Source organism: Rhinichthys klamathensis, unplaced genomic scaffold (assembly GCF_029890125.1).
Source record: "Rhinichthys klamathensis goyatoka isolate OS25496 unplaced genomic scaffold, OSU_Roscu_1.1 h1tg000635l_1, whole genome shotgun sequence".
NCBI classification, from domain to species: Eukaryota; Metazoa; Chordata; class Actinopteri; order Cypriniformes; family Leuciscidae; genus Rhinichthys; species Rhinichthys klamathensis.
Window position 1 is genome coordinate 217,568 of NW_026607081.1, and position 17,925 is coordinate 235,492.

General features: G+C 37.6%; 1 protein-coding gene across 1 annotated transcript in view; it reads right to left on the reverse strand.

Annotated features, from left to right (window-relative positions):
• Positions 1-17,925, reverse strand: part of LOC130076234 (cadherin-11) — a 105,096-nt gene that overhangs the window by 70,701 nt on the left and 16,470 nt on the right. The window contains exon 2 of the mRNA XM_056241249.1: positions 13,797-14,832. Coding sequence (XP_056097224.1) covers positions 13,797-14,585 — 789 coding nt within the window. The 5' untranslated portion in view covers positions 14,586-14,832. The remainder of the gene's footprint in view (positions 1-13,796; positions 14,833-17,925) is intronic.

Below are 17,925 nucleotides of genomic sequence, written 5' to 3' on the forward strand. Positions count from 1 at the left end.
TTTTTAACTGTGACAATTTTTTGTATACATTATATAAAGGTTTAGAGTTATATTTCTTACTTCATTTTGCAATTGCAGTGGGAATTGAAACAGTTAAATGTAAATTTGCTGGTTGCACCACCTGACCATGACCGATCGCACCACCTGACGTTGTGATCAATAATGATTGATATTCACAAAATAAAAAGAAAGATATGTCAATTAATTTAATTTAATTTAATCCTCTGACCAATTTATAGTGTATCTCCATCATATAATTAAATTTCATTAACAAGAAATTGCTAAACAATACAGCATGTTATGAAAACATTTGATGAGTACAGAGTACAGAGTACATTTGTTATAATTTTGTTGATTATGGCTTACAGCTTATGAAAACCCCAACAAAGGCTTGAAATATTTCACTTTGCATGTAATGAGTCTATATTAGTTTCACCTTTTAAGTTGAATTAGTGAAATAAATGAACTTTTGCACGATTTAATTTTTTTTTTGAGTTTCACCTGTACTATATCATTTGTAAAATAAATTATTTTAGTTTAAATATTGAATAGAATGGGTAGTGGTTTGTTAATTATATAATGGTCTCTTCTGTAATTCTGTATGACACTGCTATAAAGTATGTATTATTAACATGTAATAACTGTAATTACCACACAAAAAATAACAGAACACCATATTAACTTAAGTTGTAATTTATCTAGATATTTTTACAATGTACTCTGCCCTTGCAACTGGATCACTTTTTAAACAAGCTCTGTGTCGTGCTGTTTTATCCTTGCTTGATAATGACATACACAGTATACAAAAACAAATTAAAATAGATTAATTTAAAGATGCAATTGTGTTAGTATCAATGTTGGTCATACAGTCCTATATTCTTGAAGAATAGGACTTTAAGATGGACAATGTGCTCTTTTAATTGTCACCCATACCATAATAAAATAAAAATATATATATATGCATATGTAGATCACACCTTTAAACAAATTAAAAGCTTTATATATTTATTAAAATGTATTTAATATATTCAAAAACGTGAATTAACATGACTTTTTTTGTTGGTTTAACTGTAACTCTGGTCGCGACACCTGACATATTGGTCACACCACCTGACATTTCAAACTCAATTCAAATCTAGCAGGCATTAACTTGGACACCTATACAAATGTTTGACCATGTGCTCAAGGTTATACATACATTTTCTAAATCCAATACACATTTTTATAATAACAACACATTTTCAAAGTTTTCCAGGGGTCATACCACCTGACATGATCATTTGAATCAACCTCATCATTACTCCAAAATGTCAAATTATCTAATATTTATGGGAGGGTGATTAACCTTGTTACTGCATCAAAGGGGTCCTTTGGGGTCTTCTGTGTGATGTCATATGCTGTCACATGGTTTTATTAAAGGAACATTGCATAAAATTGCATTTTTATGTCGGTCGCCCTCCCTGACATTGGTAGAAGTAAATTTTTCGGACAAAAGTTGTTTAAGTAATAGAATAGTTTTGAAATAGGACCGATACACTATTTCCCCTCATTTATAAGGAATTTAACATAAAATCATGCCAAACTATTTGATTAAGAATTTTTTTGAGAAAATTAACCTTTTTATTGCAGTTTTTTTCTCTGCTTGTACGTTCGGACGGTCGCACCACCTGACATTTTTGGTCTTTCAAACACCAAAAAAAAAAAAAAATGAAAAACTTCAATAAAATGAAGAGGGTTTCTTATAAAGGAGATATTTTAGATCCATTTGATATATGACATGTATTTATTCAAATTCTTTTTAGGAAAATAATGCATTTGGACACAAAAAATACATGTCATGTCATTGACCCTTGTACTGGTGGATTTCCAAATTCGAGCATGTGTTTGCGTCATTACGTCACATCTGCACACACACATCTGTACACATAAAGAAGAGTCTCGGCTAGTAGGTTATATTGCGTGTGGGGATGCTGAAGGTGGAGATTTATAGCCTTTTCTCACAGCACTTGATATAATTAAACTTATCAATTTGATGGCGGATCCAGAAAGGTTCAAACGACAATCACCAGTGACAACTAGAGATTCACCCGCTGTAAAATGCAAAAGACTTCGGAGTGGCTACAGAAAAAAAGAGACTGCAACCGGGCGAAAACAAGGATAATATCGGAAGGACATAACATGTAGTTACGCAATGCTGATGTTGTTAACATAAACAATTTGAGAACAAAGTATAATTTGCACGGTTTGACGTGATATGATAAGCGATCGTTAGATTTAGCTTTTTTCCCCTTAGTTGGTCAGAACAAACATGGATGTTACTTACTTGTTCAGATTACATTTTCCGGTGAAAATTCGTATGTTGGTCATACTTGCAAAAAGGTATCCACACCAGCGTGGCGACTGACAGCTGCACATTCTCCTCAAAACATTGTGTTCATCTGCCGAGGGTGCCGAGGCACAACCCACATTAAGTTGATAATTCCGCAAATAACTGCAATTGCAGATTTCGAACAAAGATGGCGACAAAGAGGAAAAACTACGGACTGCAGCTTTAATAAACCAATTACTTTTTAAATAATGTATTAAAGGGTAACTAAACCCCTGGTCAGAGCCTGACTCCACAGGATACTCTATCCTGATCGTTTTCAATACTCGCAATTCCAACTCCTGACTCGCTACAGTGGTTTTGACGAAACAAGATGGTTTTTATACTGCCATGGGCGTGGTAGCTCGTACCAAGGGCGTGTTAAGCTGAAACCTGCTTACGTCAGCTCTCACCGCTACCGTCACGAACTACCGCAAACATCCAATAGGAAAATTCAAGTGCAGTAGCCACTGTTCAACCTGAAGAGGGCAGCACTCAGACGTTTTTACACCATATATTGTAGAATTAAAACACTTTATACCCAAATGTCAAAAAAGTTACTCGAATCAATGAACAGCACTAATAAAGCCCCAGTCTTACAGATCATTAACTAAAAAAAGTTGGTTTGGTGTTTAGTTACCCTTTAAGTGATTTATTAATTCTGTTTTTATTTATTTTAATTGATTTGTCTATTCTCTAGTATTGCTAAATCATTAACACAAATAACAAGTGAATAAAATAAAATTATTTGACTTTATTTTATTTTATTATTGTCAAAAGAATATATAAAACAACAGAAACAAACAGCCAAAAAGTTCCCATGATATGAATTAAAAACACAAAATAAAATGACAAATGATTAATGCAAAAATGCACACATGAATTTTCACAGCACACATAAACACAAACACTATAAGAGCCCAGATTGTGCAGGGACTGTATCGCGCTGCTCACAGAGTGTGTCGAATCTGACCACATGCTAAGAGGGGCTTCAGCGGCGCTCATGGTCCAGTGATGGGCAGGTTTACCGCCTACATGTAAACTAAGACCCTGAGCTTAACAGACACACACAGCAAAGAGCAGCCAAAAGCTTCCAAAAGTGCCAACCCATAAGTAAACAGGCAGAGATAAACCCACCACTGCTAGCTCAGGACCGCCAGAACCAACTTTAGCTTTCTCTCCTCAATAATAAACGGTGATAAATGGCACCTTTAAACCTGCCAATTAACAGCAGGCTGACAGAACACACACTGCCTCCTTTAGCTCTAGTATTCAGTGTTTTAACCTCAGATGTGTTCGGAATTGAGATAAGATAAGATATACTTTATTGACCCCGAAGGGAAATTTGTTTTGGACTCTGTCCCTTCTGCAGTTTTTACAAAGACAGTACAAAATACAAAGAACAAACGTCTCTCAACACATCCTCTCACAAACATGTTCTCATATACATTAGATAGGTACGTATATAGTAGGCACATTAACACCTTTCATTGGCATTTTCAAAAAATTACGCCCATTATTAAACACGACCAAATTGCTCTTACTATTTTCTGAATTCGTAGAAAGATGACCAATTTGCTAAAATCTGCAGTATACAGGTAGCAAATCCCATAAAACTTCACCATTCACATAAAAAATGAAAATAATAAACAGGTCATAAGGTGTGTCCCAATTCACATACTTATGCATTATTCTATGCCGTTTTGTAATAGGCCTATACTGTAAATAGTGGTAGCGTTCACACTGAAAATACCAAAAAGAAAATTGCACTTTAAATATGCAGATGATGCACTTCAATCAACCTGAAAAATCACGCGTGCACGTTCATGCAACCAATCATGCGACTCCGCTGAAATAACCTTATCAAATTCTCACATTACACGATCGAGTAGAGGTGTAGATCTAGTGGGTCATTTGGGATACAAATATAGCCTCCATGCACAGAGTACATACAAGCACTGCGACTAGTCAAACTAAATAACTGCAATGACCACCAGCCAATGAAACTGCGAGAAAACGAAAGAGCGCAAGAGAAGGCCAAGACAGTGGGAAGTGTCGAAGAGCGAAACAAACTTCTGCCCACGTCTCCTCAACCACTGTCTCGTCCATATTTAGCCATTCAGAGTAAAAACGACGACAAGCTCTTATTCTTTGTTGCTCATTGACATGTTGTCAGCGGTATGACTTAACCACGGCTACAGGGTGTTATTAGCCACGACGTGAGCCAGCGGCAACAGCAATTTGATGAAAGATGCCAAAGTGCACTAGAAGTGAAATTTAATGGAATAAACAACTCTTCCACCAAATAATATTCTGCATTTATACTGCATCTAATCATGGGCTGTTCGAGACTGTCATTAATAGAGAATGTGTCACAGGTATGAATTTGCAGTCATCGCACATTTTAAAATGTGTCAGAATGTAAATGCATATCACATATATTAATTGAGATAAAATAAACATCTTGCTTAAAATGGCCAAATTGACAGGGTAAAATTGGTATGTCAAAAAATGTTGTTGCAAATGCAATGAAATCTTCGTGCCATATTATGTGGTTAGTAATTATCCAACACTATTGACGACAAGAAAAAAAAAGAGAAAAAAAAAAACACTCACTGCTCTTGGCTGGAATATTTAGTAGCATTAATAAACAATCATATATGAGTTATGTCATAACTAAATAAGTATTTTAATGAGTGCAACTAAAATTAAACCTAAAAATAAGTTCATTACATTAAAATAAAGCTGAAATATAATCAAATAAAAATATTGGACGCAAAAACTTAAACTTTTAAAAAGTTGAATAAAAACTATGGAAGTAAAATAAGTTGAAGCACTAAAATTAGAAAACTTTAATACAAATAAATGAAAGCTAAACAAAAATTAATAACTAATTAAACTAATACAAATGACAAAAACAAGAGCTCGATTAAAAAAGAGATTAAAAAATGATTAAAAAGGAGCTCTTTTAAAATATTAATAAATACTATAATAGTGTAAAGCCCCGTACACACCGGGACGAATATCGGCGCGCGTTATTCGTCAGCGTTTTTCAACGCATTTTTTGTGTTCACACCCAAGCGATTTTTGCTGACGTTGAGCCGAGTGAACATGCATATTCATTCCCTGACATTAGATGGCGCTTAATGTAAAACAGAAATAGTCCTATTTTGTAGTCGCTGTCGCGTTTGTCATATAGTTCTTTATGTTCCGACACCAACGAGACCAGCAGCTCTAGCGTTACATTCATCTTGCCTTGCATCTTCCTCGTGTTATTTCTTCCCAGCAGTGTAGACCATAGATATCCATAATAAAGGCCATATTTGGCCAGCAGCGCGGACGAGACATCTAGCCTTTATTATGGATATCTATGGCGTAGACGCTACTTGGCGTATGTCTTTTTCGCCGTTACGTATGTGTGCTCGGGAAGACCGTTTTGTGTTTGAGCGCCCCCAAGTTGTGTTTTACTGTAACTTCAGAAGCTCCAGACACGTGAGCAAAAGCGGCAATCTCATTGGTCGGATAGTTTTTGACGCGGCGCGCGTCAAACCAAAAAAACGAACCCGAGGCGTTTTTTTTAAAATGACGCTTTTACGCGTGCCGTTTATCGCGTCGGTGTGCACACTCACATTGGCGCCCTTTGTTTAGTCACGAGGCGTTAAACGTCGGCGAATAACGCGCACAAAATTCGTCCCGGTGTGAACAGGCCTTAAGAGTGGCTGTTTCAGAGGAACGAGAGTGGGATCCATATGCAGAAAACATTTATTCAAACAAACATAATAAAAGTAAATCCAGGCAAAACTGATAAACGCAGACACATGCAAGGAAGGCGAACAAAACTGACAACAAGACAAAGAACATGAGAAACACTTGGGTATATATACACTCAAGGGGAGATTGGCGAACAAGACACACCTGGGAACAATCATGAGACAAGAATTAACAATTGACAAGACACATGGCAGGCTCACATGACAGACAAGAACAAGAACAAGGAACAAGACACAAAACCCACACCGTGACAAATAGTAGGCTGTATAAATTAACACATGTGGCAAATCACTGTACAGACATAAACAAATGTTTTTGCACTTCGTCAAAAATGAACAGTGTTGATGAGTTTGAAAGGATAAAAAGATGCAACAGATGAGAAAGTATGTTTATTATGCAAATTCTACAAAATAGCCTAGTCTTTACGTCCTTAACTACACAAAAAAATATTTCTAAAATGATTTTTAAAGTACTGTATCTCTGTGTGTCATCTGCCTACCATATCTGGTGTGCGATGGCTTTACAAATACTGGAACTTAACAAGTTGTTAACAAGGTAATGCTGCACAATCAAATAAACTGAATCCATTTTCCCTCAGTTTGTAGGGCAGAATAGAGAAACTCTACAGCAGAAGCATGTGATTTGAGACACCATCTTTATCCTCAATCTGTATTTCCGCATCCCATTTTCTCTGTTTTTTTCACCTCCTCTCAAATCTGTTATATAAATCTCCTAATCATCTGCTCTCAGATTTGTGCTTTAATTGCTCCACTGCAGTCATCTGTACACCAAAATGTTTCACTGTGGGAATTAAATGAATCCAATCCGTAAAAAAGCAAAACAAAATTAGAGACCGTAAAAAAAAAAGAGATGGTAAAAAAAGAATGAAATTTGGGAAATGATCTCTCAAGAGTTTCCCAGCAGGAAAAGCCCCTCCCCGCTTCTCATTTTCTTTCATTGTGCACTCTTCTCCTTGATCTATACGATTTTTTCCTCTTTTTGATTCTACAGTGTCCAAATATGTTCTTTCAGAAACACCACATGCACTCCTCTCCTATGTGTGATTCCTCCACTAATGGGTTCAAAGAAGGCAAAATGCACACATCACATAAATACCTAAACACATGCACGCACAAATGTGCACACTCAACTTCTCAATAATAAATACAGACCTTGAAGTTTTTGGGAAAAATAAAATACTGAATAGATGCTTCTAATTTGCGTCTCTACTCTTGAAGAATATTGTAACTTCTAAATGGACCTCAGTGGCCTATTTGTGTTTGTAGAGCAAAGGCAGTGATGGGTATGAATCTCTTAAAGGTGAAGTGTGTTATTCTCTGCACAGCTTGTATAGATTGGACAAAACATAGGCTATAGCGCCAAACTCACACAACTGATGATATACTAACTACCATTAAAGGGTTAGTTCACCCAAAAAGGAAAATTATGTCATTAATGACTCGCCCCTATGTCGTTCCAAGCCCGTGAGACCTCCGTTCATCTTCGGAACACAGTTTAAGATATTTTAGATTTAGTCCGAGAGCTTTCTGTCCCTCCATTGAAAATGTATGTACGGTATACTGTCCTTGTCCAGAAAGGAAATAAAGACATCATCAAAGTAGTCCATGTGACATCAGTGGGTTAGTTAGAATGTTTTGAAGCATCGAAAATACATTTTGGTCCAAAAATAACAAAAACTAGGACTTTATTGAGCATTGTATTGTCTTCCGGTTCTGTTGTGGATCCGCGTTCAGTGCCGCTGCTGACGTAAGACGCTGCTGACGTGTGTCTGGTGTCTGTGTGTGTGTGTGTGTGTATTCTGGTTCTGTTGTGGATCCGCGTTCAGTGACTGTTACGTTCCACGTGGGGTTTGTTTTGTTTTCACTAGTCTGTGCACGCTGGCATATTCCGCACGTGTTGATAGTATATGCTCATTATCTGTTTCTGTTTCTAGCTCACTCTTGGCTGGCAGGCTGTTGTGATTGGCCTAGCGGGACGTCACTCATCGTTGGGGCGGCGCCCGGGAGCCAATCAGAGTTGTCCAGCTGGGTTCAAAAGGATGGCGTTTTCATTCATTCGATCTCTCGGAAGCGGCCATGAGCTCGTGTAGCGTTGTGAGGTTACTAAACCTGTGAATGGAGATTCAGATAGTGATGACTGGCTCTTTGTAGTGGAATGAGTTGGGTGCTTTATGCTTTGTTTATATGTACCTTAATATTCAGTATGTTTTAGTCGTAGAGATCATAGTTTCAATGTGTATCCCAGTTTGACGCTGTGGGGTCCTGTAATTCGACTCTCTCTGGGAAAGAGAACGACAGGTCAGTATGCCGCGGTATACATAATGCCCGTAGTGTTTATTTGTTAGATACACTAGGTTAGGAGTGAGCGCCACTCTGTGTATGTTTTGTTTAATAGTTAGTTTATTTAGGTGCCGAATGCACTGAAGATTTCGGTTTTCTTTTCACCTTTTCCTTTGGTTAGGTTTAGGTTTAGTATAAGGCTTGTTTTGTTATATTCTGTTCTTTTCTTTGGCGCCACTTTTTGGTTCTCTTTCCTATTATTTGATTATTGTTATTCTTTAAACATTGTAAATAGCACACCCATTGATCATCCGAACTGGAACTAGTGGCTTCGGCTTTGTGACAATAAAAATCCAGTTTGTTTCTCTTCAAGTTGAGTCTGTCATGGTTTCCTCTCCACCGTATTCATCCATCAGCAGTACTAATAAAACAAATGTTGCGTAACATCTCCTAGACTTTAAAAGGATCGTAACAGTGACGCTGCTGACGTAAGACGCTGCTGACGTGTGTCTGGTGCGTCCGTGTATTCGGGTTCAAATAAATATGGCTGGGCAAAAAAATACAAGTCTTCCTCTGTGTGGAAATCCTTAGACATGTTTGCGAAGATTGTTTTGTTTCCAGCGTGCGTCTCCCTCAGACTGTAAACGAAGCTCGGGCGCACCAGACACACGTCAGCAGCGTCTTACGTCAGCAGCGGCACTGAACGCGGATCCACAACAGAACCAGAATACACACACACACACACCAGACACACGTCAGCAGCGTCTTACGTCAGCAGCGGCACTGAACGCGGATCCACAACAGAACCGGAAGACAATACAATGCTCAATAAAGTCCTAGTTTTTGTTATTTTTGGACCAAAATGTATTTTCGATGCTTCAAAACATTCTAACTAACCCACTGATGTCACATGGACTACTTTGATGATGTCTTTATTTCCTTTCTGGACAAGGACAGTATACCGTACATACATTTTCAATGGAGGGACAGAAAGCTCTCGGACTAAATCTAAAATATCTTAAACTGTGTTCTGAAGATGAACGGAGGTCTTACGGGCTTGGAACGACATGAGGGTGAGTCATTATTAATTGGCGAATGGTTGGCGATGTCACTTTGTAAAGAAACACTACGTGCCTGTGCACATGCACATTCTTCTGTAGAGCAGTGAATACCAACAGATACACTTTGCTGGAGAAGTGTTTATAAACTCAGTATCTTGAGCAGCACAAACACAATCAGTCCGCCATAGTTTTTTGGTTGTCAAGAACTTGCGCTGCCTATAGACTGAACATGTAATACGCGCATTACGTCATGATAACTGTCTCGTTTTCAAAACCTTGCGCTTTCAAAATAGTTTGTTTCAGGCCCCCAAAACGCTGCTGTGAATTGATTAGCATTTGTAGAACCACAGTTTTTCTACAAAATGCCATTGTTAATCTATGGTAGGTGTAGCAAAACCATGGTTAATTTGTGGTTACCATGGTTTAACTACAATAACCACGTATTTTTAGTATTTGTATTAAAACCATGGTTCATTTTCAAAGTCCCCCTGTAGTGAAAATCAAGCTTTTAATGTTGTTTATACATCTATGTGGTGTTATTAATATGCTTTAAGACAAACCATGTGTAAATTTGAGTATTTTCTCCTTAAAACTGCAGTGAACCAAAGACAGTCTCAAAAACACGGTTTGAAATCGCTGGTGTTTCTGACGTCACAAACTACCTTGTAACCAATCAGGTCAACGTGTGATCGCCAACGAGTGGATCTCTGAGCTGCTGTGAGTGAGTGGAGGCGGGGCTAATTTGCATATTAAGGGGGACTTCAATGGTTTTGATGGACATTCTGTTGACTATAAGTAATGTTGCACCAACATGCCAACTAACTCTCGTTAATCTGCTTAATATCTGCTAGGGTTGGGTAAAAAATATCGATTTCTCGATATTAATCGATTCTCATTTTTCGAACCGATATCGATTCTTAAATCTCAAGAATCGATTAGTCATCCTGTTTTCATTTGATGAATGAATGGAACATTGTAGCGTGCATCCCATCCAATAAATCGCAATAATCTTTGAGCTTTGTTACTATTGATACTAAATAAAGTCTCAAATTTCAAATTACGTCCATTTTCTTACGAAATTCAAAAACAGAAATACCGTTTTGGCGCTGTGGCGTGAGATCGCTCTGGCTCAGCTCAAGAGAAGCACATGATCTCCTCTTCTGCCTTAATAATACCAGTTACAGTGCGAAATAAACATGAATGAACGTCTGAAAGTGTGTTAAAAGATAGAGTACAACTTATCGAAATCCGTATCATGTCACATGGAATCGCTCAATCAGTGTTTCAACAGCGGAAGGACGTCAGTAAAACATGTAACATCACATTTACCTCAGAAAAACCATATGTGACCATAAACTCGTTAGTCAGCTAGAAAAATTAACTCTAAAGAGGAGCATTTTGCTAAATATATGCACCATATTACATATTCATTATAATTTTTAATGTTCTTCGATATTTAATGAATGTTTGAATAAATCTGGCAAGTTTTTATGACAGCCACCATTTAAATGTTTATATTTCATATAACTTTATTATTATAAAAATAAATAAGTGTAATTTAAGTGTTTGTATAGCTACAAATCAGTTAATTTTTACCTTCAATATTATAGTAGGCTAATGAAGCCTAGTAGGCTACAACTGACTCCCACAGCATTAGTTAAGAGATTTGTTTTCCTTGAAAAAATTTGCCATGTATTGTACCTGATATCCAAAATAATCAATAATTGAATCGAATCGAATCGAATTGCAAGCTTGTGAATCGAAATCGAATCGAATTGTGAAATTTGTGTCAATACCCAGCCCTAATATCTGCTAACACTTTATTATGATGGTCCACAACAGACTGGTCCACAATAAGTTACTTTGCAAGTGCATGTCAACTTTTTGTCTAACCCTTTTATCTACTAACCCTAACCGTCTACGCATACTCAACTAATAGAGGGAATGCATTGATGTCACGTGTCTCACGTGAACACGCCCCCTCAGCTGGACTGAGTGGCAAAAGAGCTGCTGCGTGACTGGATTTAATAGGGGAAACTGCGGAAACGAGAGTAAAACAAACGATGTTTGGACTCGATATAAGTGTTCCTTACAATTTAGGCCTACCAAAGATCCAGTGATCCATATTGACACGCAGCCATTGTGTTTCCTGACATTTGTGTGCCTGATTTCGACGCCGGGGAAATACGTGAAGCAAATTTGCCTGTGAATGCTTTATATAAATACAATATAGGTAGGTCTAAATCCAGGTGATCACTCATATCAATGTTATATATAGGCTATAATCATATCGTCCAGCCCTAAAACTTGTAGCCTATAGTTTTTTTTTGTCATGACAACGCATGTGGTCATGTAAACACGGGAAACCCGTTTTCTTTTACACTGGTAGTTTTTTGCCTCTTACTCGGATTTCGCATTATGTAAACGCATTAACCTGCTTTCTGCTTTTTTTTCTCATCTCGTGCAGCAGAAGTAGAAGTGGTTCAGTCAAAACGCTGCATCTGTAACTGCATGACATGAGAGAATATACGAGCTGTAAGTTTCCCGCTGACATGTTGCAAGCTTTATTTAACATCAACCGACAAAACAAATGAAGTCAGATACGCAAATGATTGTTTTGTCGTCACACGGTCATGGCCTGATTTATTAATAAAGTCATGTAAACACGGTTTACTTGTGTTGTCATGGTTACTGGTTTGCATGTAAACGGGAAACTGGTTATTTCAATAAGCTGATATATGTGAGTTATCATCTTACTGGTGTGCATGTAAACGTGCTCAATGATAACTGCAAATCCACTTTTCTCTGGAGTCAAGTTGATTCTATGAATTGCATCGATCCATTTGCTTCTCTGTTCTGTAGCTTTTGGCAGTCTGTAAAAATATACCTCAGATTTCTTGTGAAATGTAGTTGTACAGTCAATCGCAAAGCTCTTTCCCATTTTAGATGTGTTTTTTGTGTTTTTCACGGCATTCACGCTGAAAACCAATGCTGCCGCTCAGTCTTTTTGCCACTCGAGTGGGCGTGACCGCAATCACTCCAGCTGACGGTGACGTCATACGCATTCCCTCTATACTCTAATGAGAATGAATTGAAATGTAGGTGCAACGTTACTTATAGTCAACAGAATGTCAAGAGGGTACCATCAAAATAAAGTGTAACCAAAGTTTTCAGTGTCGTGCAAACGCCTCCTAAAAGCCTTTTAAATTGCATGGCATCTAACACAGCCTATGTCATGTCGAACAACCCACCGATTCAATTGCTTTTACTACAAGTCCAATAGGAAAGTTCCTAGTTCATACATCAAAGTCAGTGCTTGTGTTTCGACTCTTAGCAGTGGAATGGTCAACTTCAGTGTTTTCTCTAAGACAGCTGCCCTCCATTCAGCCATAACTGATTCACAATGCAGTTCTCTGGATCGTACAGGTAAACGGTGCATCGTGATGAACAACAACAGTGACAACAGCGTGTCCTGGCCCATCAGATAAACATTTACTAGGATACAGTGTCAGCACAGGGACAGGCAGAGAAGCGGATGCAACATTTATGAGGTGCGCTCTCTTGATCTCGTGTTGGTTTAGCGCCAGACTCTTTAAAGCCTTGTGTTCTGTATAAGCAGCTGGCAAACTTACTCAGTGTGAATCGCAGCTAATGCGACCTATACAGCGCAGCTCATTACCGCAGTGCGTGTGCGAGCATCTGTGTTTTTGAGTGCATGTGTCTGTGCATGTGTTACTAAATGTGACCACCGAGCATGTAATTGTGTTTTGCAGTTTTTTTTCTGGTGACATCTAATAATTACTGTCAAAATCCTGCGTTTAACAAACTCTGAGGCAATGCAATAGCCTTGATTTATATAAAAGAACCTCCCAAATTGACCTGCTTAGCAACAAGGATAGTGTTACATGTTTGCAAGATTAAAACATCTTGAAGAAAATCGACACAACTTTAAAGGGATAAGAATTGTGTTTTACCTACCATCGAGTCGTTCAAAACCTTCATGCACTGGCCACAATTTTCTTTGAAAACACGGATGGACAATAAAATACATTTTTCTAAATATCTTCTTAGCCTTGGAACAACATAAGGATGTCCAGAAATTATCATTTTGAGTGAACTATGCATTTGTAATACTATCACAATTTCTACCTAAACCTCTTATGAAAAGACTTTTCTCTTTGGCTTATGCCACCAAGCCCTTTTATTTTTCACATTGATATCATGTTTCGCTCAATTAGTTGCAAACACCGTTTCATCAAATTAAGTTCTGCAACCATAACAATCAAATGTTCACCTTACCCGTCCAATCAGCACCGGTTCTGGTCCACTATATTCCTCTATCACAAAAAACTGGTTCCATATCCAGCTTCTCCGGCTCCGGGATTGTGAGGGCATCTCATCCAGATTTGGTCCAGTAAAGGTCCTGTGGAAATCACCACTGCTCTCTGCATCTTGGCTGCCAATCATTATAGTTTGTACTTCCTGTGTGCTGTTTTTTAACCCAGAAGGAGGCTTCAGCAGGATCACGCTGGCGTCTGATAGAGGTCCTTTTTCACCAGGTTCAGCTTCAGTTTCCTCTACTGCAGGAGTTAGATCAGCGGGAACGAAGCGATCTTGAGATATTCTAGATATTTTGGAGTTCTGGTCAAGAGGTGATACTGTTGTCTTAGTGATTTCTGGGATATCTTTGGAATTGGGATCAAATTGATTCAGAATACGTGGAGTAGAATCTGTGTTCACACTTGCATCAGACAACAAAACTGGAGTCAATGTGATTTCAAATCTAGTTTTTGCAATTTCTTCAATCTGTGTGTGATGCAATCCTGATACAGAGTCAATAGCGTCTTTGTTGCTTTTTGGCAAATCATCCTCATTTTTATGTGCTAATCTCAAGCTTGGTGTTCCTGCTTTGTTGGCAAATGACATCTCACTTTGCCCTTCCTCCACGTCTAGACTTTCTACCTGACTGTCTTCCCTTGCAGTTTGCAAATGCTCCTCACTTTTCCATTTTCTCAGACGAGCACTACTTTCCCCGAGCTCCAAGCACATGCACAGAAAGAGCAACGCAACCCAGATACTGCCACTCATCTTGCCTCACTTTGTTATTAGTCACAATGTTTGCCACGGGGGGAAGAACAATAAGATCGACCTTCACTCACGCTCTGTCTCGCTGAGTGGGCGGCTGCTCCATTCATCTCCTCTTCTCAATTCCTTATTCTTCATGAGGCTCAGTGGTCATTTAGCATCTTATCCGTTTTTGTGGATTACATTTCTCTCTTTGGGTCGGGTTAAACACAGAGGGCGATTCCCATGGTTTGGGTTTGATTGGGCAAACCTGTTCAAAGAGATAAGAGGATGAGAATCAGTGCTGATCATGAGAAAAGTTAATTGGGATTTGCTGTTGGGATTACTGGAAAACTAGCACAGTTTCAATTAGGTAACAGTTTGGGGTCTCTGCAGGATCATGGGTACAGAAACGTGCATGACTAGCCAAGGTTCATAAAACTTTCAATCTCTTAAAATCTGGGACTGCTCCAAAGAAGCCTTCCAAAGCACATTCATTTCCATTACTTCCCCAAAATGAGGTTGAGTTGAGGATTTCAAAGTCTTTTAGAGCATTCAAATTGAGAAAAAACATGTGATTGACAAATGTGATTCATTATTTCTTATAATTTATTTTCTTTTTGTCACACATCCTGATATCCAATACTTGATTTAAGGATATGGCATGCTATTAAAAGTAAAAAGCAAAAACAACAACAACAACAACAACAAAAAAACAGACAGCTTCTCTAGTCTAAACATGTTCAAAATAAATGACAATCATGCATCTTTTATGCAACAGCTTTAGAAGCAAAAAACAATATTGCAATATTCCTTAAACTGCCCTTGGCCATCTCACAAACTTTATGCTCGTGAAATGTAATTAATCGCTTGCATTTTAGATGGCTAAGCACTTTGAAACAGTCAATCACTTAGGCTAGTTCTTAAAAACGTGTTGATTTGCGTGATTGAGCATTTTACAGGGCTGTTTCTAACTGTACGGACGAGGTTATTTCCATCCACATTAACACTCGACCATTTCAAATTCTGGCACTCATTCACTTTTATGCGGCACATTTTTAGAGGCACATGGAGGCTCTAAACTGCACTACAGCTCGACTATTTCAACAAGCAATACCGACTCTATCTTTAAACAAGGCTATTTGTCACTAACTGTCCTTTTAAAATATCAAAGCGTAAAACTGACTCGAGTATTTTATAATAATCCAGCAGCTGTCTTTGACTACAACTGAATGTTCTAGCTTTACCACCCTTGTGAATAAGAAGAACACTTTAGCATACTTTTATAAAGAACACTTACTACAGAAAAAAATTCTCTAAAAGAATATTCCTAAGTGCAAATGTAATGTCATTTTTTCACACACTTATGAACCAGTAAAGCGCATGTGCATGATGTCATCATCTTCAGAGATTTGAGTTTTTGGTGATTACACAGAGACCGAGACGGCCAAATGCATACAAAGGTTTACGTTTTTTTTTTTGTTGAAAACGGTGTCGTGTAAACAGTCGTGCAAATTTACATTTGCATGTAAATTTAAAATTCAATGAAAATGTATTATAATGCAGTTTCATATTTATTTCTATTATCTTTGAAATATGGTTAGCATCAGTGGCGGTCTTAACATAGAGGCATAGGTAGGCGGCTGATTGGGGCCCCCTACCAGCGGTCGTAGTAGGGGGCCCCCCAGCCAACCTCAAAAAATATATATATAAAAGAAAAGAAAAAGCCCCTTATCATCATGAACGCTTCAAAAGCATAGTAAATGTTATTAATATTCTTAAGAAATACGTTGAAATGTTGAAGTAGTAGTTAAAATGTCCAGTTCATGGTTATCTGTCCCTACACATAACACCCCCTACTTTCGCAATAAAATGGACTAGTCCGTAATTGTGCACGGCGCGAAACCGCGAAAGATAAACACGACAGGAGGACTGGGAAGTACACAACGAAGCAAGACGAGTCTAAACGCGAAAATGAAACGACCAAGCGGCTCAAATAAAAGAAAAAAAGACAAAAGACGCCGATATGTATTTGGCAACGCTGCCAAAAATGACAAACCATTACGCCTACTGTTGGGGACACATGCCGCTACAGCAGCAGCTGTGAAGTAACGCTAGTTGAGGATAACGTGTATACATCCTACTGAAAGGGCAAAAGTAAATATGACATTTATTATGGGTTTATCTGATGATTGTTTTAAGTTCACGTAAATTAAAAGTTTTTTTTTTGAAGCCTAACAAAATGTAAATTTTTTGGCTTTCAATTACACTGTAATGTTTGATGGCTGGCTATAATTAATGTTTAAAATTAGGGGAAAAAATATTTTCTATCCAGACATCAATAGCTGTACTGACCTTCATTCATAAAAAGATGCCATTAAACAAGTATTTAAAATATACTGTCTTTATGTTATCTCTACATTCATTTGTAGATTAACTGTGAAATTATTACATTATAAAATATATAAACTAATACAAACCTATAAAAATGTTTGTTTGTAGAATGTTTGAAATGTCAATCTCATTTGAAATGCCAATTGCAACCTCACTCACTCATACAAAGTCAATTATTCATCTTGGCAATATTTGCTAAGTATATGGCTGTTTGTGGGGGTTTACCCTAACTACTTGTCTTGCTGGTTATATTGATATTGATTTGATCTTAAAAAAAGAATAAACAGTGCTGGGTTTCCTGGCATTTTGGCAAAGAGAGGTGTTATCTGAAACCCTATTCTTTGTTGGGGAAGACTTTTTTTTCTCCTCTCCAACCTTTACCTCCCCGTAGATTAGCTTTTCCTACCATTCAGTCGGTAAAAAAAAATTTCCGTTCTCATAAAGATGTGATGGGGGGGGGGGGGGGGGGGTGGCATACGTACCTTCGCTTTGGGCCCCCAATTTGCTAAATCCGCCACTGGTTAGCATTTATGCTAAAATTAAATATATCTTAAATGTCATTTCTACTGAAACGTGTATCTCATGCACTTAAAAATATTTGTAAATAGACATTTCAAATGAAGAAGCAGCAATTTAGTACATTTACAATATATTAACTTTCAATGTAATATCGAATAACACACTACTTTACATGTGCTTTAGTATGTTAGTCATCAACACATCAAAATAATTGCACAACAGAAGGTTTATACAACAGTGATTTAAAATGTACTTTAAAGTAAAAAAAAATGTATTTGACATTAAAGTTAACGTTTTAAAAATGCACTTGGGTGTGTTAAGAAACATAGTCATGAAATTGAACTCTCTTTAAGTAGGCCTACTCTTAACTGGCCTTTGATTTAATTAAAATCCTATTATCTGCAATTGTATTAATGGTAACACTTTACAATAAGGTTCATTAGTTATTGTA